Source organism: Pezoporus flaviventris, unplaced genomic scaffold, assembly GCF_033815535.1.
Source record: "Pezoporus flaviventris isolate CSIRO_AGI_PZ_B2104156 unplaced genomic scaffold, CSIRO_AGI_Pfla_v1 ptg000025l, whole genome shotgun sequence".
Classification (NCBI taxonomy): Eukaryota; Metazoa; Chordata; class Aves; order Psittaciformes; family Psittacidae; genus Pezoporus; species Pezoporus flaviventris.
Window position 1 is genome coordinate 32,543,612 of NW_026892573.1, and position 24,325 is coordinate 32,567,936.

A 24,325-nucleotide genomic window follows, 5' to 3' on the forward strand; every position below is an offset into this window, starting at 1 on the left:
ACAGAGCACAAAGCGCCAGAATGAACCCCAGACATCCATGTGTAAAAGCAGCTCAGAGTCAGAGCATTGGGAATAATTTGTTAACATCAGTTCAGGATGTCCATCTATTTCTCAGCATCAGCTCTTAAAGAAGGTCTTGTTTTGATTTCAGCTCACATTATAGTCTCAGATCAGACATAGTGCTAAATATTAAACCATAGTATTCCATTAGGATGCTATTAGATGCCTTTTTATGCTCACCAAAACCAGAAAGGCACAGCAAGCTGCTTTGAGAGCCACCAAACCTTCCACCCAGCATCATTACGTTCCCTGAACAGCAAAATCAAGTTTCAAGCAAACACTCCTTGTATGTAACAGCTCTGAAATCCAGTATTTCATGCTTTTTGCACTCAGGTGAGCTATGCTAACAGGCATTGACATAAAGCCCCAGCTTTGGTGAGATTCACCGCTACTGAAGTGCAAAGGCAGGGGCAAACTGATTCACAGAAACAAGCAGCTGAAATCGTGATTAAATAAAGCTCTTTCTCCCCAAGCAGTATCACTGTAGAGTGGTGAACAGCTAACAGTGAGTGCTTACAGCACCAGGGTCCAATCCTGCAAGGTGCCGACAGTGGGACTTGGTGCCCACTTCATCTGCTACCTTTTGCTGCTGAACCTGGAGCCCCCTCCATGAGCAGTTTGTGGTGAGGGGATTTACAGCCACCTCCTTCCCTCTCATTTGCTCCTTAAAGTTTGTCCCCAGAATATTCATTGCTTTTGAGGCAAATCCCTGGGAATCAGAGCAAAATAATTCCTCTTACCTTTCCCTTGCGCTGTTTTGCCTCTTTTTTCCTTTGCTTTTAGAACTGTGCTTTTGCAATTGGTACAAAGGAAAAGCAGTCGAAAGAATCAAACAGGGATGAAGCTGTGTGAGATCCCTTGGGAGCAAAGATTTTGTAGACAACACCCATGGAAAGAGGAATCACTTTTAGGAAGCATTGAACCCTGCATAGGACTAAACCCAATGCCCTGCGTCTCAGCCTAAGTCTCTAGTAGGGATGCAGGAAATTCAGAGGCGTTTCCTATAGGAGAAAGGGCTGCAGTGTGAATTCCTCGAGGTCATCCTTGGGAAAATGGGCAGGGGCAGGAGATTCCCTTTGCAAAAGGTTTTGGGGTGCTGTTGGATCACAAAGCAAGTGCCTGATTTTGCCAAGCCTTTGGCATCCCTTAGGGATGGTTTTCTAAGCACCCAGGATCAATCCTGCCTCCACTGATGCCTGAAGGAGTTCTGTTGTTAACTCCAGGGCTGAGTGGTCCTGCGGGCCACTTTCTTATGTGAAAAGCAACCAGAAGAGTAAAGCAGGACTTACCATGGGCTTCTTGTACTCATTGGGCTTGATGCAGCGGACGAAGAAGGGCTGGCACACACTGAGAGTCCTCATCAACAGCTCCAGGGACCGCTTGAACTGGCTGCTGAGCGTTGGTGAGCGCTTCCTCGTCTCTGCTCCCTGCAAAACCACAGCGAAGCAGGCTCAGGAAATGAAAGGATAACAGTGCCTTTCCCCTCCGGCCACGGCCCTGGAACCTCCTGCGACAGCCAGGGCTGGAGGAAGCAGCAGGGCAGGAATGGGGCAGAGGTGGTGAGCTTGCAATGGCCAGACTCTGGCAACCTGCTCCATACGCCTCTGCCCAAGGAGGAAAAGTGCCATAACTGGATTTCTCCTGCTCACACCTCCATGTGTGACTCAAGGTCCCATCTGCACTATACAGAGCCATGAAGGAGATCTGCCCATGAAAACAAACAGCCCCTTCTGGGCCACCAAAATCTCTATACTGTAGCATGGGGCAATGCATCTACCAAGGGATGCTCCTTGGGGATGGCTTAGTCTTCCCTGTCCCCATGTATTGCCTCTGTCCTAGTTCCTCACGTCAGGCTGAGCGCCTCCTGCTCCATGGAGTCTAGGACCAATGACCCATGTAGGGTAAAAAACAAGCCAGGGGCACTTCTGCTGCAGGGTGACTGCAACAGCTCTAGAATCTTCTGGTAAGGTCTATATTCCTCAGCCTGTACTACAGGCATGATTTAAGTTGTGTTTGGAAAGGAGTAGCAAATAAAGGTGGGTATTTAGGGTGAATCAGGATGATTTTGAGTGTCCTGCTTGGTTTAGTTCCCTTGGTTAAATTAATAAAGCAAGCTCCAGCTGGGGACAAGTGTTTCTCAAGCAGAATGGAGATGTCTTCTCCCTGCCCTGGGAGGACCTGATTAAACCACCTCCAACCTAAACAAAGCCCCTAGCTCATTTTAAGTGACATCCACTATTGCCTGAGGTCATTACACGTTGGTCACAGTGGTGCTGTGTGTGTCTCACTGGGTCTGGTCTTCAGGGAGCCTTTGTGGGGCAGCAAGTACTGCTGGGGGGGTGGAGGAAGAGTTGGGCACCGGGATGCAACTCCCTCTGAATCAAAATCAGGGCAAACTGTGCCATGACCTGTGCCATGACCCAACGGCCAAGGATTTCCCAAAGGGAGGATTCCAGCAGGATTTTAATGCATTTTTCCTCCAAACATCCTCTTCTTTGCAGATGGTTAAGCCACGTATGGAGTCACAAAGTCCCCATTTGCATTGGCTTTGCTGCTGTGTTTTGCAAGGTGGTGAGTTTTACTTTTGTTACGATCTTTATGTGCGCTTCATTGTATAGCATGAATAACCTGTCAGGTAACATTCCCACCCCACAAACCTGAGGAATTGCATAGAATCACCCAATAGTTTGGGTTGGAAGGGACTATCAATATCATCTAGTCCCACCCCCTTGCTGTGGGCAGACATTTGCACCGCTCAGGTTGGATACGATATTGAGACAAACTCAGTCAACACAAACACAAAGTCATCATGGAATTCCAACAAGAGAAAACCCAGCTCATGCACACACCAGGAAAACCTGGCCTACTTGTTGAGAAGAGCATGGGGGATAGCCGGGATCTCTCCCAGAAAACAGACATCCTTATGGACAAACTGTTAACAAATCCAGAGTAATTAATGGATGTAGAGTCTGGTGGTCACATTCTGTCAAAGATTCAATGAGGTATAGGCTGTTTCACCAAGGATCCTGGTTTGGATAGCTTTGATTGATGCTTTCTCATTACTTTGCTAATCACATGCAAAGGGTCAGCTCTGGAAAGTGGAAGGATAGCCACAGGGGTTAGAAGCAGCACAGACGTAGGAGCAGGGCTGGAAGTTGGAAGCAACTGCATGTTTAGCCAGGTTTATCAAACTGGGGTTGACTGGGAGAGGTCACTTCTCAGTCATGGTGGTAGGAAGGGTGCAAGGCTTTGTACAAGGGTCTACAAGGGAATGCGTGAGTGGTTTGCCCTCAAACAGCAAGACCTGCCTCTCTAGGCTGGTGATGCCCTGCATGCATCCAGCTCTGGTGAAAAGCAGTGGTGCCATCTCCATCCTTACATCTGAGAGCTGAAGGGAGGGATGGTGGCCAGAAAGCAGCTTATCTTCCTATCCAAGTTCTCTGGGTTCCTCCTGTCAAGACTGCACCATCTCGTCCATTCATGTGCTTCCTGGGCCCGACATCTGTGCACGGAGCCCTCTTGATGATGGACACCACACCTATGAGCACTAATTGGGCTCTCAGATACATGATGAACACTCGAATGACTGCTTTGCATCAGCACCTCCAGGCACAGGGTGACATCACTGAAGTCACCATGGCTCCTCTTGCCTCACCTCAACACCAGCATGGGGACAATCACACCCCTTCCTTTATTCCAACAAAATGGCCCCAAAATGTTGTGGAGCAGCCAGACAACACAGCATAGTGAGGCACTGAAAATATAGGGTTTATTGCAGAGAAGGATCATAGAACAACGGAATGGTTTAGGTTGGAAGGGACCTTAAAGCTCATCCAGCTCCAACCCCTGCCAGGGGCAGGGACCCCTTCCACTAGAGCAGCTTGCTCCAAGCCCCTGTGTCCAACCTGGCCTTGAACACTGCCAGGGATGGGGCAGCCACAGCTTCTCTGGGCACCCTGTGCCAGTGCCTCAGCACCCTCATAGTGAAGGGACAAAGTGAAGGAGGAGCATTTCTGGCTAAATCCGGATCAGTCCCTATAGCCTGAAGGAGAAAGGGCTGAATACATTCTGCTTTCCTTCTGGCCAGACACAGCCTTCAAACTCTGAGACTGAAACATCTTTGGGACTCCTAAGGTCCCATCTTTTGTGACTGTCTCTTCACAGGTGTCCGTACAGAGCCTAGCACAAGGAAGGACGAGACCTCTCTGTGATGGGGAAGGACGAGCAGGATTCATAGAACCATAGAATGGTTTGGGCTGGAAAGGACCTGATGATCATCCAGTTCCAACCCCCTGCCATAGGCAGGGATTCACTGGTGGTGTAGCCCAGATTGGGGCACTGAGCAATCACTCAGCCTGTGCTCAGCATCAACGGAGAAAAAGCAGAGGAGAAAAATAAGAGAAGATAATTACATGATTTACAGAGAAGCACCATCTCAGAACAGAGGTCATAAAGATGTGCAGACCAGCAAGACATTCAAATACGCTTCAGTGACACTTCTTGCTGCCATCTCACAGCCTGAGCTTTAGAGGCACAGACACATGCGTGGCTGTTTGCAGTAACAGAAAGACAGACGTCAAGGCAGAAGACAAGGGGATGTTCACCCAGCATGGGGTGTCTGAGATCCCCACCAGTATAGCTGGAGCATCGGGACACTTCCCAGCATCTCTGGGAAGCTGTAACTCCCTAGGGACCTATTCAGACTCTTTCCTTTGGTGTCCTGGACACGTTTAGGTACTTACGTATCCAGGGATGAGAAGGCAAATACCAGTTAAGCTATCTGCACCCTCTCCGTTCAGTGGATTTAGGTGGACATAGAGTTATGTTAGGTAGGATGGTGTTAATACAGACCTGGAGTTCCAGATAGGACATTCACCAGGTTATTTTCTTAGTGACATTCAAACCAAGTAAGAAGAAGCAAGGAGAAAGGTGAGTACAAGGGGAAATGTCACTGAGCCAGAAATGCTGGGAATTGTGTTCTCTGTTGAGGAAAAGGTTGCATGGAGCACCAGGAACACCACGATCAGCACTGGGTCTGCTGGGGAGATGGCAACCTGCTTCACTGCAAATGCAGAAAGGTGAGTTACTTAAGGTGATGTAAGGAAGGAGAGAGAAGCATGTACCACCAGCAGTACTCTGGGGAAAGGCTCTGAACAAAGGACCATCCTCGCATCTCTTTAGCATTGTAAGGTCATTCAGATGGGCCGTGGCAACATGACATAGAATCATAGATGTTGTTTCTCAGCCTTTTTTATCAATTCTGAGAAAAAAATATGCTTTTTGTTTGCTGTTTTATTATGTGAAATGTCACTGGAGTGGCCTCCACTGAACATTAAGCCCCTCTCACAGCAGGATCTGCAGTGACATATAGTGAAGAGACAGTCTCCATCCTAAAGGCTGTGCAGCCTAGAAGGTAACTTCTGATGCAAAGTTGACATGGGCTACATAGTGGTGCCAAGTATCACTGGTTTGAACTACAGCTTTGCTTTATAAAGCTTGCTGATGTTGATATAGTTGGAACACCTTTTTTGGCTTGGCTGTTCCATTCTTGCCTCAGTTCCTAACAAATACATCAATTGTTGTTCATTAGAAAACCTATAAAACATATGAGAACAAGTATGACAACAACAAAACTAGAAAGCATCAGTATTATGTCTCCATTTCCCTGTATCTCCTGTTGTTGCCTTCAAACAAAAAGACCATCCTGAGCATCTCTGACAGCTTTTGCATAGCAGTTCTTCTGGATTTAATCCCACCATACCCTAACTCAGGAAGGATTATTTCTGTGTGTGTGGCATTGCTACAGCTCTAGAGCAGGGCCCAATCAGATGTTGCAATCCAAACCATTTGCCACCATGATTCGGAGGGGAAGGAGTCCAGCTCTGGAATGAATGGATCATTTTGGGTCAGATCCCCCTCATTGGAATTCCAAGTCCAAACATCCAAGACATTGCAGAGGTAAGAAGGGTTGAAATTCAGCCCCATGCAAGGATCTGGATTTTGAAAGTCAGGTCTATCTGCAACATAACCCTTTGGCTATTGAAAGACTGCTGTGGAAATGTGAGCAGTTGCAGAGTTAACATCACAAACCTTTACCACACAGTATGCTACCCTATGGCCAAATATCTCGTAACAAAGGTTTGGGAAGCTATCAGAACCAGTCTGGATATGAGATGCAACAGAAAAGACCTAAAAAATGGTGCCAAGAGCCTGTTTCAATGATCATGGCGAAGTTCAATATCAACTATGTCTTTGAAGGCTTGGATTTGAGCTCTCCCCTGAACAAGAGCTAACCCCCCATGAGAATGATGGCATTTCGAAGCAACCCAGAAATGCAATCCAGGAGTCTCTCTTAGCACGTGAACAGTCAGCTTCCTGCCCCCAAAAGGGGCAGAATAGGGCCAGATTTGCTGTTGTCTGGAGGAATCATGTCCCACTGAAGCCAGTGGTGGCACCATGATAAAGAACAGCCAAATCCCACAGATGATCCATTGGGAATTAATTGAAATGAGTCCTCGAAACTTAGCCTTGGGCTGGTTCTGATTTATCCAAACCAAACTCCCATCACTACAAAGCTCTTCTGAGTTGAATTCTAGATATAACTGACACAGTCATACACCTGTATGTATTCAACAAGCCGTAAGGATGCTCTTTATCACATCAGTCACGTGAAACGGACCCTCTGTAGATAGCACAGGAAGAGGAATAAGCTGACAAGAGCAAAGCACAATTCTTGCCAAGGAGAGCTGAATACACAACAGAGGAAGCTCATGGATTCAGTTTACCTTTGGTGTGGGTGTGGGCGACTGGCCAAATGTGCTGGATGCATAGCCACAGAGAAACTACATGAAGCACAGGCGAAAACAAAACAAAACAGAGACAGAGAAGAGCAAACAGTGAAAAGAAGGAATAACTGAAATGGGCACCTGATATTGTTTAGTGTTGGAGGTCCAGGTGCTAAAATAGCTCCCAAATAAAAGGCAATAATGCTTATATTTCTGTCTATCTCCCTCCTGGCTTTTCCCATTTGTCTCCAAGTTCACAGTTCTTGGAAACAAGTCTTCTACATCACTTAACCTCACTCATTTATCCATACGTTTTTAGCTATCCCCGCTCCTCCCTCATACACCCCTGCTCTCCTGTGAGCGCTGTTCTCAATACACAGCAATTGGGAAGATGCCAGGGAAAGAAACAACACAAATTCCACAAAAATTCCAAGGACACCCCTCCTTTCCTCTCTAATTTAAACCAAAATCAGATATTTTCTATAAAATTAGAATTTTTGCCAAGGGGAAAGCCCCCAGATTTCCTATTTGTTTTTCCCTTCACCACTTTCCATCCCCTACTGCTCCTTCTACCTGTTCCTTGAGCATGCAGCACTGTCAGACCGCACCAGCTGATTCCTCAGAGGAACGGCGGACAATCCCCACTGAATCCATCATTCCACCTGGCACTGCTCAAAGCAATGCTCTGGTTCAGCAGACGCATACAGATAGACCTCCATGATGGACATGCATTGATCAGGCTTCACAGCCCTGCGTGCTCCAGCAATAGCCAGTTCACCACACGGGTTCCATTGCACACAATGTTGGGTCTCTCAGACAGTTCCTACACTATTCTAATATGCACTCAATTGGTTTTCAGGCTTCTCTGATCTGTGGCTTTCTCAAGTTTCTCGTTTATAAGGTTCGCATTTGGAAGACTGAATGTACAGCAGATATGGACTTGCTTTTCACTGACTCCTACAAACTCATCAATAAGCTCTTGAGGGCCAAAGACTGGATACTATTGAGCAAAATGCCTCACTATTTGATGTAGCCCTTAGCAAAGCAGCCATTCATCTCTTTTAAGGGAAGATGCTTGATTTGGTTGACCTGGCTTGAGTGTCTGTGGAAAGTTTTTCCATAGACAATCTATGAATGACGTTCAGGGAAGAGATATGCACACTTCCAAGAAGAGCTTTTGGCCCAGCTCTTTGCTGCATGCATTCAATTCCCATAACCCAGGCTCATCTGTTCCTTCTTTTGGGAGATGTGTTTTAATAAAGGAGCTGCAAGACACGGGATTTTGGTGGAAAGCAATGGCAAAATCATCTCATGATGTTGGATCCTGCTTCTCTGAGCAGTCTGGTTTGCCTGGTGTTTAGGGGATTCGTGTTCTCCCAGTTCACACTTACATTGTGCATGATTAGGGGAGCTGGGACACAGTGTTTGCTCCCAGAACTGCAAAGCTTGCACCAAAACCAAAAAGCAGTGAGGGGTAAGCAATAATAAGCAAGGTAAATGGCAGCACTGATGCTAAGGGAGTTAGCGTCTAGTTCAGCAGGAGTATCCATATCTGGGGATAGCTCTGAACCCACTGGCAGCATCACGTCAATTGGAAGTTAATTAGGGCTGATCAAGGTTATCTTGTTCCTAATGAAGTCAAAATGATTGATTATTCATTTCAGCAGGAGCAAAACTGAGTGCCTAAAGTGTAAAGGCTTGCGTGTCTGTAGCCTATTTAAAGTAATTTATTGGGAATTTAAGCATTTCAGGCAAAGGAATTCATCATCAAATCTGTTTGGCGCTCCTGAAAGTCCCTAAGTCCCTTGGACCGTCAGTGGCATCGGCTGGCATTTGGAAATGGGGCTCTTCTGAAACACTTGGTTGCTTTGGAAAAGGTTATCCCCACATCCTCTGCAGACCCTATGGCTTTGCCTAGGGGAAGACTTTGGCTACAATGACCCATCTGGGTAGACTTCCAGGTTCTGCTAGGCTGATATTCTAAACCAGTTTCTACTTTGATTTTGGGAGCAGGGTTTGTGGTAACTTAGTGGGGAGATGTAGGTGTTCAACTTAAGAAACCATCATATATTCGTGTTATTAACGTTGAAATAGTCACTAATCTCAGCATTCAAGCTGGTATCCCAGTAACGGAGTGGGAAGAGTTGAAGCAATAACTGCATTTCTCTAAGGCTCCAGCACACAGAGTCTTCTGCACTGAGCATGGAAGTAAGCACATATCTGCCTGGAGGCCTGGGATGTGGAAAGGGGAGCTTTAAAGTTCAGCTTTCATAAGTGATGTCCCCTCTCTCTGCTGTCATGATGGTAAAAGATGACTGTTGGCTGGTCCATCCCAGTCCTGCTGCGGTGCTTAAGGGCCAGACAGGTTGTCCCTTTGTTCTGCTGTGCTCTACAAGCATTTGGTTTTCACTTCTCACTCTATTATACAGACTTCAACTACTCAGCAGCAGGGTGTAGCTCCTCCTCTCTCAGATCTCTACAATCACCTTATTGTCCTTTATAATCTACCTTACTGTCCCCATCCCTACACAATTAGGAGAGAAGCGATCACAGCACAAAAATAATACCTGGTGAACCAAATGCAGTGAACTGGGAGCATGAGTGTGAATGTACCCATCACACTGCACCAACACTTTCTGGTTTGAAACACCCCAAAGAGCATCAGAGCAATGAGACTCTTGGTAAACCTTCCACCCCTTCCAGAAACACCCCTCCTTGTGAATAAAGGTTTTCTCCAGCCTCCATTACCAACCATTGCCACATCTGCTTGGAAGATCTGCTTGATGAATTTGTTTTTGGAGGAATGCACCAGCTGGATGATGTCTCCATGCAGCGTGTCCCTGTTTTTCTCCAAGAAACCTAGAGAAATAATGGGACAACACACAGATGACACAGTGCAACGTGGGCAGTACGCGCCCTGCAAGCAGCTTCTGGTTTGATGAACTACTGGCTGTTCTTTGGGATGTAATAGGAGGAATGAATGGGCAGAGAAAGAGGAACCAAGAGAAGGAAGACAGGCACATCTTGAGGTAAGAACAGAGACGCAAGTGGTGCCAAAGCACTGCAATTCTGTCATGGACATGCACAAACAAAACAGCACCAAACACTGCTCATGGGTATCACTGAAGGGGCAAGACATTGCAGCCAGAAAAGGAGTACAGCGACACTGCTATGGGCTACCATCCTGCTCTGCTCCAACGCAGCAGCACCTCACCTCGCCCCAAACATCCCTTCACACCTGCAGTGCCCCATGAGCTGCCCCATACCTTTTGTTTCATAGTAAACGATTCCAGCAAAGTGGTTAATGCCAAACTGGGTTTCATAGTTATTCTTCGGAGGAATATAGTTGGTGTTCAGCTTGTGTTGGGAGTTCAGCTTGTGTAACATGGTGGCATCTGTACCCTGTGCATGCAGGAAAAGATCATAGAATATAGAATAAAACAGGCTGGAAAAGCCCTTTAAGCTCACCCAGTCCAACCATTCCCAGCACTGCCAAGGCCACCACTGCCCCATGGCACTGAGGTCTCGTCTCCACGCTGTGTGAACCCTTGCAGGGCCGGTGACTGCAGCCCTGCCCTGGGCAGCCTGTTCCAATGCCTGAGCACCCTCTGGGGCAGGAATTGTTCCTCAGCTCCATCTAAACCTGCCCTGGTGCAGCTTGAGGCCGTTTCCTCTTGTCCCATCCCTTGTTCCTTGGGAGCAGAGCCCAGCCCCTCCTGGCTCCATCCTCCTGTCAGGCACTTGTAGGCAGCCATCAGGTCCCCCCTGAGCCTTCTCTTCTCCACACTGAACCCCCCAGCTCCCTCAGCTGTTCCCCATCATATTTGGGCTCCAAGCCCTGCATCAGCTCTGTTATCCTTCTCTGGTCCTACTCCAGCACCTCAATGTCTCTCTTGTAGTGAGAGATCTGACATTTTACCAGGGTTTCTCCCATGAAAATTATTTTCCGATCAACAGTGCCTCTCTTGTTTGTCTTTGTTTTGTATTTATTTTGAGAAGAGATGTGTTGGAGGGGAGATCTCAAGTGCACAAATTAAAGAAATGGGTTAAATATCACTGATATGTTGTGCTACATTCAACATAGTGCTCTAAAGGGAGTATATTTAACACTATTTACACTTAAACATTGTCAGGAGTTATTCTTGAGCCTCTTGCAGTTATATTCTCCCATCAGAAACACTAATCGGTTTTAAACGTGGTTGTGATATTCACGGAAGAAAACATGACAAAACAATAAAACCCATGAAAGGTGAATGTGTGTTTGGGGGTGTTTAGACCTCTCATAGGGTACGAGCATACAAGTGCAAAGGGGGTAAAAAGAGGACGGCCACTGGCAGCAGGGCTGAGCCCAAAACACACCTTGGGGAACTTGCTCTCCTCGTCAATGAGGGAGATGATGTTCATGGGCTTGATGGCGATCATGTCCAAGGCATCCTGGTTATCAGTGAACTCGATGTGCTGCCAGTTGATGTTCTCCAGGTTGTACTCCTCCTGCTCGAGTTTGAAGACGTGGCGCACGAAGAACTGCTGCAGGTTTTCGTTTGCAAAGTTAATGCAAAGCTGCTCGAAACTGTGGAGAGAAGATAAAGGAAAAGCCACATTAGATCTGTTGTGGTCTATCAGGAGCACCTCCTGTACGGAGACAGGCTGAGAAAGTTGGGGCTGTTCAGCCTGGAGAAGAGAAGCTGTGTGGAGACCTCAGAGCAGCTTCCAGTGTCCGAAGGGGGCTACCAGGATGCTGCGGAGGGACTCTTCATTAGGGACTGGAGTGACAGGAAAGGGGTAACGGGTTAAAACTTAAACAGGGGAAATTTAGATTGGATATAAGGAAGAAGTTCTTTACTGTGAGGGTGCTGAGGCACTGGAATGGGTTGCCCAGGGAAGTTGTGAATGCTCCATCCCTGGCGGTGTTCAAGGCCAGGTTGGACAGAGCCTTGGGTGACATGGTTTAGTGTGAGGTGTCCCTGCCCATGGCAGGGGGTTGGAACTGGATGATCTTAAGGTCCTTTCCAACCCTAACTATTCTATGATTCTATCTTTCTCCATCTCTCCATGTTTGAAGCAATACTCTTACATCACATCAACCACTCAGTCGAATTGCAGTTGGGTGAGAATTTGTTTAAATAATCATTTTCTTCTCCCCACAGACAATACATATATATATAAATTATAATAATACAAATATATATATAATAATAATATATGTGGCCATTATGTGTGTGGTCTAAGCCAATGAGTTTATGAAACATGTTGTCTACTGGAACATAAAAGTGATTATCATAGAATCATAGAACGGTTTGTTTTGGAAGAGACCTTAAAGCTCATCCAGTTCCAAACCCCTGCCATGGGCAGGGACCCCTTCCACTAGAGCAGCTTGCTCCAAGCTCCATTAGCTCTGATAATCTCTCCTATAGAAAAAGGTTTGGCCCAGGCCAGTCCTGTTCATCTCAGGAGAGGTGAAAGGACTGCAAGACATTGTGGTGGTGAAGGAGGGTTAAGACCTGGTTCTCCTTTTGCAGGCTCCATACCTGTTCACAGTGAAGTTTTCAAAGCCAAAGATGTCAAGGAGGCCGATGGATCTCCTGACACTCTTGAGTTCCTGGGAAGGAGGTCTGTAAATGGCAGCATTGATCTTCTCCACGATCCATACAAAAAGGCGCCCATAAATTCCCTGCAACATCCCAAAGATGGAGGTCACTGAGGTTAGCATTGCTCGTCTGCAGCACCAGCTCACTCATTGCGGCATAGGCTACCCTAAAGCATGACCAGCAACTGAAGACATGCTCACCATTTATGCCACACTCTTGGCATAGTTTAAAGCTTCAAGAGCTGTTATGTAGATCAAGGAAAATGGACCTGAGAGCTTAAAGATAACTGAAAGCAAATTCCCAGATTTGGATAGTCCTACATTTTGGATTTATGGGCTCACTGCAAAGCCAGACAGTCCTTTCATTGCTTTCTAAATGTCTCTTTCTATAGATGAGAAGATCCATGCTACACTCCTAGAACAGCCAAGGACATCTTGCCTGGATGTCCTTGCAAGTGCCTTTCAAGCTGCTGACTTACATGCAGCACTGGCTAAACAGCCTGCTGATTGAATGAAGCAGCTATTGCTGCTTCAGTAATTCCAGAACTCCGTGTTTTACAATGCTATTAATCTCTTATATATAAGCTACAGGAGCGCTAACAGGAGGGAAGTCTGACTCAAGGGCCCATCACCACTAGAGCAGTCACTGTCTGGATTTCAGACTAGTTAGGTATCACACCAGCTAGGTTCATCTACCAGTTCCCCACAAACAGACTGTGGGGCCCAAGATGGCCAAAGGATGCTACTGAGGTAGCAACCTTACACAGGGCTACCATACCTTCTTCAATCTTACATAAGGCAATCAACAGCACAGCAGCAATGCAGACCCATCCCATCAACCTTCCTCACCCCAAAGCCTCAGGTGATGCTCACTCTAGGTGCCCTGATGGCTGCTGAACTCTTCTATCCCTATTCCCGTTCCTTTGATGTTCAGGTTTATTCACTGCTGCAGACGTGTCCAGATCCCAGAATTCAGGTGTGGGTATTCTAGATGCTGATAGAGCTGCTCTGATTTATAGCAGCTGAGGATCTAAGCCTGGGGCTCAAGCTGGGATGTTTTCCTGAAGTTCAAGTGAAGTGATTCCAGAATGCTGGCTCCTTCCATAGGTCACCTTTGAGAACAGACAGTCTCAAGTCCAGATTACAAATCCCCTGAAGACCAGGCTATCTAGACTCCCTTCATCACAACTCTTTGTGCATCCCAATGACAAAACAGTTTCAAGGCCATCTACTGACCTGAGCTCACACAGGAGCCAAGCAAGACTCCTTTTCTGTGCAGTGGATGCTGTGGTCTCAAAAGTGGCAGACTCCTTCAGCTTATCAGCAGAATTAGAAGGGAATTCCCTAAGACTTACCTTTACAAAAGCATCCCTCACATCCAGCGCTTGTTCCATGCTGAGAGGAGTGGAGACGGTCTCACCCCTGGTGATGATGGTCCTGCTCGTAAGGCAGTTCATCACGTCCTGAGGATCAACCTGGTGAGGACACCATGGAACACAGCTGCTGACTTCATCACACAAGGTGTCCTTACAATGGTCTGGGCTACTGGCCTGAATGTGTATGGCCAGAGAGGAACAGTGCAGCCCCCCATAGCTGGAGGTGGCTTTCCTTAGCTGTGCAGAGCAAGTATCTCACATGATGCTAAAGGCATTTTCAGCGAGCAATTAACCCTTTTATACAGTGTTTTACTATGGAAACTGTTCCTGTGGCTTGGTGTGAGATGTTCATGAGGTGTGGGGAGGGAAGATGACAAAGCAAAGCTGTATGCTGCCAGCATGAAGGTAGCTTTGCATCCCCCTGATTCCTTTACATACTTGAAAGATCAAGCCAGGGACATGTCCACTCCCTAAGGTACACGGAAACAGCTTGCAGACAGCCATGGAGCACACTGTGGGACCAGCACTGCCTGTGGAGTTGAGATGGTGTGCCTGAGGGAGCCCTGTTACCTTCTGAAGAATGTTCCAGTCAGTCTATGGATGGTTTGGCTGAGGGTCATCTCACCTCAGATACAAACAGTGTGACATCTCCATTGCAGCTACTGCACTCTCTTTCCATCAAGGAGGGAAACACTGTATTTCAAGGACTGAGCTATTTTGGATGTCCTTTTCAGGGTGATGTGCCACCAAAGTGACTATTTCTCTCCACTGGCATGAAGGAGAGCTCAGATCCCCAGCTCAGATGGAGACATCTACCTTCATTCCATCAGTGCATGGCAAAGTATGGCTTACCCAGGCCTCTTCAGCCTCATAGAGCTGGTGGTGCAATGAGAGCTTTGACACAACACCAGGAACATAGGAACAAGCCAGGAAGGGGACAGCAACACTGCAGAAGCACTGACCTCCAGCAATGATGCTGCAGTGATGAGCGATGCCGACTGAACAACTTCACAGGCATCCAGGTTGTCATAGGTCCGAGCTGGGGGAAGAAAGGCAGAGGGAAAGCCATCAGCAAGGGACATGGATAGGGTGAGGTAACAGGTCTTTCTTCACTGCCTCTGTGTGATGGGCAGGCAAAATCTGGCCAAATCAGAAAGAGAATAATGCAGCTTGTGGAGTCCTGCTGCTGGCTGCAAAGGACCTGTACTGTGCTGCGCTAGCCACCCTAAATGACTGATGAGGTAAAAACGTTTCTAGTGTGTAAGTGCTTTAGGCTTCTGTCTTCCAAAGAGGCTTTTTAAATCAGTGTCACTCCTGAGAGCAGGGCAGTTTGGTACCTTTACAAAGACATACTGAATCACACAGGCACTTGTCAAACACTCCATTAATCTCTCTCTGCAAAACCTGAGCCTGCTAAACGGCCTGCGGCCATGTTCAACCTCCCTGCATCCAGAAAAGGTGGATGTCACGGAGCACACTAAAGTTTGGCAGCTCTGCAGAGTGGGCAAGTGGATTCATTACTCCTTTCTTGTCCTTTCACACCACAATAAGCAGCTGATTCCCTGGCATGGCACCGCGGCAAGTGGTCTGGATACAGCCCTCAATCCCTAAGCTTGGCTTCCTCTCACCATCAGAAGTAAGAGTAGCAGTGTGCTGGACCACGTCCCTTGTCCCTTTACCTTCATACTGCAGGTTGCCCATGTGCAGGATGGCAGCCAGCAGCTTGGAGATCTCCCAGTTCTCTGTGTCAGTGAACATAAGGACCTTCATTGCGGAGCGGATATTGGCGTACTCCTTGCTGTCATCTCGGCCATCGCATGTTGTGCAGTTACCCTGGGCAGGCAAAGAGGTGACACAGAGCATGGGTAAACCAGAGAGCATCTGGGTATAACCCTAAGGTGTCCATCCACCCTAAATCAGTAGATATATTGTTTTAGGGATGAATAAGCAAAAGATGATGATGAATCTGTGGATCTGGCTCTGTGCTTTGGTGTACACAATGATTCTATGCTCAGCCCTGTGACCTGCACTTACCCCACTGTCCCCAGCTACCTCGTGTCTGGCTGCAATCAGCAGAGGAGAAAAAGCTCCCTGAGATGGGGATAAAGAGCGAGAAGGAAATGTGCTGGAGGCTCTCACTGATCCAGCTAGAAAGGTGGGTCCCAGCCTTGGTGCTGATGAACCAGCCTTAATTACAGCTGCTTCGACCAGCTCCTCTGGACTGAAATACTGGTGTATAGGGAGTGGGGCTGGAGATTGCTGGATCACTCGGACATGTGGAGTAGAGACAGCTCAGCATCCTATGCTGCTGAGAATGCACCATGAGCCATGCACTCCTCCTCCCTGCCCATCACTGCTGCAAGAGCACTGGGTTATATCTAACAACCTGGTTATCTCCAAACAAGTGGCCTGGGCACCAAACATCAAAACCATCCAAGCTGGTGGCCCACTCCACAGGAAGAATGGAAATAACCTGGTCTATCCAAAGGGCTTAAGGGTTTGCACTAAGACTGTGAGGCTTGTGGTGGTGGGACAAAGGAGTCCTACAAACCCTGTGGCTAACATTCAGGAAGCAGCAAAGCAGCTCCTCTCTCTTCCTCCTTGCTAATAAGGTCTCACCACATCACCCCACCGAACATCTGCTCTCACCATTGCAAGGTAGTTGTAATCCGTGGCTTTCCCAAGACCCAGCTTCTTCTTCTGCTCCATTGACATTCCCCTCAGCATGCAGTAAAACACGTGGTAGTTCCTCTCGTCCTGGGCCTGTAGTAGGAGAGCAAGAGCCAGCTCTGTGAGCAGGATGGCACTGCAAAGGTCACAGAATCCCAGAGTGGTTTGGGTTGGAAGGGACCTTAAAGCCCATCCAGTTCCAACCCCTGCCACGGGCAGGGACCCCTTCCACTAGAGCAGCTTGCTCCAAGCCCCTGTGTCCAACCTGGCCTTGAACACTGCCAGGGATGGGGCAGCCACAGCTTCTCTGGGCACCCTGTGCCAGCGCCTCAGCACCCTCACAGGGAGGAGCTTCTGCCTAAGAGCTCAGCTCAGTCTCCCCTCGGGCAGGTTCAAGCCATTCCCCTTGACCTGTCCCTACAGGCCCTTGTCCAAAGCCCCTCTCCAGCTTTCCTGCAGCCCCTTTAGGTATTAGAAGGCTCTTACAAAGGTTCATAGACCAAGTGCCACCTTGCAGATCTATCACCTCACCTGCCTGCAGACCCGGGACTTCTCCAGCAGGTACTGTTCAATCTTTGCCCCCTCGATGGCTCCCCTTTTGTTGAAGTGGATGTCGATGTACTTCCCAAACCGGCTGGAGTTGTCATTCCGAATGGTCTTTGCGTTCCCAAAAGCTGCAGTGAAGAATTGCAATGGGTTAGAGAGGACCTGATGTGGGGAGGAACATGGGTCTGGTCTCATGGGCAAGGAAAGAACGAGGCTGAGAGGGTAAAAATCAGCCCCAAAACCTTTCACTGAAGTTTGGCTGGTTCAATTTCATCTTAGTGTGGGGAAACAGGATATACCTCAGATGACTGTCCTCAGAAATAGAGAGGAGCACAGAGGAGGCATAGGAAAGGGATGACCTTATCCAGGAAGAAGGGCTAGGACAACAGGATTTTGGCAGCAGCTGATGAAACACAAGAGGGTTCAGCAAGGCTGGTGGAGGATGCTGCAGCGAGCGGGAAGCGACAGAGCTGCTGATGAGTGATTTGGTGACGGAGAGGGAAAGGAAAGAGCTTGTTCTTTGGGAAATACAGAGGCCTAAGCCAGCTTTCAGCAGGAGACTTCTCCTTGCAAATAGACCATGCAGAGAAATGTACCCACGTCCATCCTCTGCGTGGGTTTGGACCACCGGCTTAAGAGCCCTGGAATTCATGCTCCAGGATTGATGGAGATGCATTTGAAGTTCAGAGCTCCCATTCCCCTCAATCCTTGCAGCGATGAAGTGCATGTTCAAAACCGCCCCGTGTGCACGCCGTGCACCACGGTGCTTTACAGCACCAATTGAGCAACCCTGGGATGCCCTGAGCCTCACTGCATCCTCATGTCACAGCTGATGGAAGCTCCAACAGAGCACAGAGAAGCTCGGCTCAGGCAGTGACTTTCTTCTCTGCTCTGCCAATACGATGCATGGAAAGCAGTTGGGATACTCACATTGATTCCTAGGGGAGCTATTTAACAAGCAAGCCTCTGATCACTGTAAGTAACGGGGGGGGGTAAAAATAATGTTATTATTAAGGAACATGCTATTTTCCCACTTAAGTGTGAAAGGTCCATCTGGCATCATGCTAGGGCCAGAGGGGCAGATCACCTCTTTAATTTACAGACATCCCATTAAAACAGTGGGGCTGATCACAGTAACAGCTTGCCAATGAATCTATTAAAGCCATGAGCTGATTCTCATTATCTGGTTCTTTCTTGAACTGCCTTTATTTCTTATTCTGCATTCCACTGCCATTCACTGATCTCGAAAGGAAAAAGGTGGGATTTGCTGTTGTGTGTTGCCAGCATAAAGTGTTTAATCTATGAAGCCCTGCTCAAATTAATCTCATGTTCTGCTGAATCAGCAAAGAATAGGAATAGGAGTTTTGCAACTGTGGTCAAATGGAAAATTAGTTAAATGCAGCATCTACAGGGTATTGGGGCTGTGCATCCAGTAAAATTCCAGCACTGGAAGAGGTGGTAAGAGTTTTCAATAGGGCTGTGTGCATTTGGTGATTTTTGGAATCCCAGAATACATACAGGGAATTAGGGAAAATTCGAGTTTCTGTTTTGAAATTTTGGAGGAAAAAATTTACTGATTTAAGTGGAAAAAAATCCACATTTTTCAATTTTAAGTGAACGAAACAATTGAAAAGAATTTCAGATCAGCTGAAAGGTTTCAACAAGAGTTGTCAAAAATGCAAATGGCAAATTTGAGAGCCCAGATCAGAGAACATCAGTCTCGTGAAAGGTAAACTCAGAGAGAAAGAAAGCGAATATGCTGTTCAACAAATGGTCACATCGCTGCTTTGATTTTCTTATAGACTCATAGAATGGTTTGGGTTGGAAAGGACCAGTTGGGGTGGAAAGGATCAGAGATCACCCAGTTCCAACCCCCTGCCATGGGAAAAATGTGTTTCCTGGATCTGGTTTGGTTTCTTTATTTCCCAATTCCTTTGTACATCATCCGAGGCCTCACCTTCCAGGATGGGATTTGCCTCCAGGACCTGCTGCTCAATCCAGGAGTGCTGGCCGCTGATCGCTGCCAGGAACTGCAGGATCAGCTTTGTGCTTTCTGTTTTCCCTGCTCCGGATTCACCGCTGCGAAGACAACAGGAATCGAGGTCAGTGGAAGCCCTGCTGTATCCCTGCCAATGATCCTCTCTCTGTTTCCAAAGGGACTGCTCTCTCTGCGTCTCTGCTGTTAGCATAGGTAAAATGAGGCCACTAAGGATGGGTTCCTAGCGTCTCAGGGACTCACTGTGGGACAAATGGTAGGACACAGCTTCCAGCCAAGACACAGATTTGCTCTACAGTATATTTAACCCAAGCTCTTGCTTGGGTTTGTGTATCTCCAGCAAATACCATCATTCCATCAGCACTAAGAAGGGCATGAAGTACATCCCGGCAGTGCTTTTCTGGGTATGATCAGCAGACCATAGGCCTGTGCTCCAGGGGCTAGCTGGTCCCATGGGGCATCTTAGAATCATAGAATGGTTTGGGTTGGAAAGGAACTTAAAGCTCATCCAGTTCTAACCCCCTGCCAAAGGCAGGGACACCCTCCACTAGAGCAGCTTGCTCTTCATCACCAGTTTTTACCTGCCAAAATGCACTAGAAAGCAGACTGTGAAATGCTGCCTTTTATCAGCAGGCACTTTGACAGGTGCCCTAGGCTTGTCCTACCAAGGGTATGGGTGTGAGAGGAGATCACGGGGCAGGAAGGAAAAGCTACTCCTCAAAGCTTTCTCTTCACTAAGAGATAACTTCTGTTAATCTTGTGATCGTACAAGAGGAAGGGCTGGGCAGAAATCTCTTGGTGTGAGTGTATGGCCTGTCTGATATATGGGGTAGCAAATACCAGTGATAGAAATGGACCTTCCTGGCATACAGTAACCATCCCTGTCCCCATGGCTTAACAGCCTCACTTCTCAGAGCCGGCTGGCCATTGCATCATATCTAGCCTTGACTCTCCCATATGAAGTCCATATTTTTAGCCCTGCAAAGTAATCATTACTGCATGGCCTGTTCAGTCTCATGTGTCTGAAATACTGGGCGTAAGATGCTTAAGGTTGGTCGGTCCAGAGCAGTGCCATGTAGGAAGATGTCAGTGTGCCACTGAGAACAACCACAGGTCCAGCAATCAAGTTTATTCCTGGCCCTTCCTTGTGCAGAATGTGCAGATCTTTGAACCTGTGATGTCTGCAGGAGTACTGAGTTTAAGTTTAAAAGGGGAGGTTGAAGATGAATATGAGATCTATTGGGTTGTGGGGCAAGTACCAACGGATTGATGAAGCGTCTTTACTAGGAACAGTGACTACAAACAGAGGCCGACTCTGCACTGGAATGGAAGATCTAATGGGTCACTCAGATTTCTGTTTCTATTTGTTAGGCTGTTGCCTATCAACCATATTGCAAAGTGATCATCATCCATTTTCAGGAGATGGCCCATCGGGAGATTCACAACTCACCTTATGATACAACACTGGTCCTTGTTGTTGCGCTGCATGTTGAAGTAGCAGTTGTCAGCGATCGCGAAGATGTGTGGTGGCATCTCACCAATCTTTTTGTTGGTGTACAGGCGTATCTGCTCTGGTGAGTAGATGGGTAGGAGCTGGTAGGGGTTTACTGCCACCAGTATAGAACCAGTGTATGTCTGCAGGAGAAGCACATGAAGGTTTATAGGGACAGTGAGAGGTAGCTGAGAGGCTTTGGTTGCTTGGATGGAGTGTGGAAGCCAGAAAAACCAAGGCATCTCGCAAGTTGGATGAAAGATGATGGTCAAGTCAAAGATGAAGGGTGGAGCCTGGAGCAAAACTGGAACATAAGTCCCAAATTAAATCAGTTCAGACTCAGCATTGCTCATGCACAGCATGAATTCAAGCCTTAATTCATACTTTGAATGCTCCTCAGTTAAGGTTCAGAGCTTCAAGTCAAGCTCATATTTGCAAAATATATCTCCAAAGCCAGCACGTATCCATACATACCTCCTGCATCCCACAAATCGTGAGAAACTAGAGATGGAAGAAACCTTAAGGGCATTGCTGTATCTCAAAGCAGGACCAGCTGGATCCAAACCATTCCTGACAGATGTCTGTCTGACCTGTTTTTGATAAATCCACAGCAGATCTCCTAAGTCTCCCCCTGCAATATGTTCTTCTGTACAATCTCTGCTTAACCAAACCTATTCGTGCTGCAGTTTGAAACCTTGTCCTGTCCCACAAAGTCCTGACATACTGGAAATGGTCTTAGGTCCATCCCATGCTATCTGTGGCACTCAAATGAGCAAAGCTGTCATAGAACCATAGAATCCCAGGTTGAAAGAGACCTCAAGGATCATCTGGTCCAACCTCTCAAGGCAAAGCATGACCTAGACACGATGTCCCAGCACCCTGTCCAGCCCCATCTTAACAGTGTCCAACGCTGGGGAGTCACCACTTCCCTGGGGAGGTTATTCCTTGTTCTCTGTCCAGTCTTAGGCAGCTCTCTTGTGTCTTGCTCCTTCATTACTGCCCATCTAGGAATCATTTCTCTCAAACCTCTCACCAAAGGACTTTTGTCATCTTGCTCAGATGCAGCTCTAATGTTGGAGGTTTGGCCACATCCCAGGCCCAGGGCAGAGAATAAGGATCTCCTTCCCCTATTTTAGCTATCCAGAAGTTAGTGTCTAGAGCAAGTAAGTCAACAGGGTCCCACCTCAGGCTAACCAAGGAACATGAGATGAAGGCTGCTTTCACTCCATGACTTCAAATGAGCCAAGACACCTTCTCCTGTGTAACTTCTGGCAACTGAAGTTATAAGAGTCATTTTTTATATATTCTTTTCATATTATTTTTCATAATTTGTTTGCCACCACCTATGCAACACTTCCCACTAGCTCAGGCTTCTGGAAGGACAGCCAGTAGGTGGCAATTGTGTCCCATAGTAGGGATGCTGAAAGCCCTTAGGGACTCCTCACTTTCTAGCCTCATGGCCAGCACCAGAGAGCAACTTTCTGTTCAGTCCCAGGTGAGGTTTGACTTTACAGTGATGAGAAAGGGCACAACAGCCTCCCCTGTAATAGGGAGTTACATGCCAGTAAAGGAAAAGGTCTCTTTAAGCTTAAGACAAAGTTGTCACAAATCCAAAGGGTAGAAATTGGCTGTGAAATCATGGAGACTGGATGCTAGAGGAGGAAGGCATTGAAATAATGGAGCAAAGAAGTCCTAGAGCAGCCTCAACAGGGTCAGAGCAGGGAAACTTAGTGCTCAGGGTAGGAATGAGCTCACTTTCTGAATGGGATTCTGTCACCACAATCCCCAATGAACCCCAATTCTCCTTCCAGCCCTGGGTGAGATACTTGGAAGGCTCTTTTCCACTTCACAGTTTACTATCAGGTTAACTTTAGGGACATTTCTAACCTTCCTTCTCAAAGACTTTGCAGAGGCCTCTGAAATCCCTGCACTTCAGTCACACTGCCCTGCCCCGAATGGAGCCAGTGAGACTTTTAAAGGAGTTAACCATTAGGTGCAGGAATGCTTTCTGGATGCTCTCACTGACCCTTGCCTTGCGATCCACAAAATACTTTGTCAGCACAAACTTGTTTTTGTAGGTTATTCCTAGTTGATAAATACAGTTTACCCCATTCTCACAGCTGATGGAATGCAAAACTTTGTCCACTTTGCTGCTGAGGGACCAAAGGGCACCTCCAAGGAAACATTATCTCTTTGGTTTCTATTGCTGAGCGAAGGCAAAGCCTTCTTCTCTTGGGAAAATGAAGCTCTACCGATAGGCAGAGGCTCTGCCATAGCTGACCACAGGAACCACATCTCAGAGCAAATTCATGCCTGCATGACCTACCTTTTAATAAGCCCCAAACAAATCCCTTCTGAGCCTGCTGCCCTCACTACCCAGCACACCACAGCTGACTTCATCTGGATTTTGATGGGGTTAAAGCTCTACCCAACATTACTGCGTTTTGGCAACCCTTGGAGAGCAGCAACAGGCACTGGTTACATCTCTAGATATTCAACCTTACTCATGAGTCCAAACTCCCCACCAGATGCTCTGGCTATTCAGCATAGTTTCTCTTAGTGCATGCAAGCCAAACCAGTAAGCTCTTGGTGAAGTCTTTCTTATTTAGCTGCAGAAGGTTCTCTCCTTCAAGTTAAGTTCATTACTTAGAAGCATTTACAGCTTTAACTACATTCACAGGATGGGGACATCCCAACTCTGGGGAAGGTACCACAGCTTCACCATGAGGATCAAGCTCTGCGGCAACGGGGATGATGCTCTCAGTGCCTTTGTGAAGCAACAGCAATGGTGGTGCAAAAAGTAAATGAGAATGCCACAATGGTGAACAGAAACAAGTGGTCTGGTGTAAGGCATGGCAGTGGTTGCAAATGACAGTGCCAAGAGTCATACTTACCCTCCCGCCGCAGTTTGTCTTATGAGTAGAATATGAGGGAGGAGAAAAAGGAAAAGTATATTTTATTAGAGCAGGATTACACCCTCCACAAAGCTCAGGTGATGAGGAAACAAGAGGGGATGAAGTCCTGCTGGAAAACCTTTACTCAGCAGGCCCAGATATCCTTTAGAGCAGTGAAGGTGAAGTCACACTGAGCTTCATCATCTTTAAGACAGACTAATTTATACCACAGAAGAAAACACCTCAGGGTGCTGGGTATCTCCTACCCATATGGCATCCAGATGGTACCTTGGCTTTGCAAAACTGCCATTAACCACCACATTCAATACAAATCTACCCATCCTAGTGCCACCACTCTTGAGAGATGAGATCTAAATGAGCCTTCAACACCACACGTGTGAACAGAGGCGGTTTATGTACCTCTCTATCAAGCTATGTGCTCTATGTCATTATGACAGTGTCATTCTGATTTGAGATTGCACTAATTGCTGCCTTGTGCCCAGGATGTGGGCTGGACCACCGAAGCCATTAGTGGTGTGGAGCAATTCAAGAAGAGTAACCTGGAACCTCTGTGATGCAAATCCCTTTGCTGGATGCCGCCATCCCTAATGCAGTAGCTCTGTAGGACACATGGCACTGTCATTATCAGACCCGAAGAACTAGTAGAGAAACCACATGGTTACTGACTCATTTCAGCCCAAATCACTGCCCATGCTCACCTCCAGGCTAGAAGCTGCCCTTTGCATTAGCCCTTATTAGTATGATGCTGCCAAACACGCCCTGCACAGTATCCATTTGTGTTCCTAATCTCCTTGGATGCCTGTGAACAGCTTGGTGAGGGAGCTCAGAGGCAGAGCTTCCATGAAGGAGCTGGGTGTCTTCACACGCCATCTGGTACAGCACACATGCAATCTTACCT

The 24,325-nt window shown here is 47.3% G+C and overlaps 1 protein-coding gene across 6 annotated transcripts in view; it reads right to left on the reverse strand.

Moving 5' to 3' along the window:
* The window catches only part of MYO7A (myosin VIIA), a 102,962-nt gene that overhangs the window by 36,956 nt on the left and 41,681 nt on the right, over positions 1-24,325 (reverse strand). For 2 of the 6 annotated variants that reach the window (XM_061458065.1, XM_061458062.1), the window contains exons 5-18: positions 23,407-23,424; positions 20,471-20,655; positions 18,982-19,103; positions 17,010-17,152; positions 16,458-16,571; positions 15,488-15,641; positions 14,771-14,847; positions 13,788-13,907; positions 12,374-12,516; positions 11,205-11,415; positions 10,112-10,247; positions 9,598-9,704; positions 6,846-6,902; positions 1,350-1,487 (exon numbers count right to left, since the gene is read on the reverse strand). In XM_061458065.1, the coding sequence (XP_061314049.1) occupies positions 1,350-1,487; positions 6,846-6,902; positions 9,598-9,704; positions 10,112-10,247; positions 11,205-11,415; positions 12,374-12,516; positions 13,788-13,907; positions 14,771-14,847; positions 15,488-15,641; positions 16,458-16,571; positions 17,010-17,152; positions 18,982-19,103; positions 20,471-20,655; positions 23,407-23,424 (1,725 nt within the window). The remainder of the gene's footprint in view (positions 1-1,349; positions 1,488-6,845; positions 6,903-9,597; positions 9,705-10,111; positions 10,248-11,204; positions 11,416-12,373; positions 12,517-13,787; positions 13,908-14,770; positions 14,848-15,487; positions 15,642-16,457; positions 16,572-17,009; positions 17,153-18,981; positions 19,104-20,470; positions 20,656-23,406; positions 23,425-24,325) is intronic. The other 4 variants (XM_061458067.1, XM_061458064.1, XM_061458063.1 and 1 more) reach the window with 3 other exon arrangements.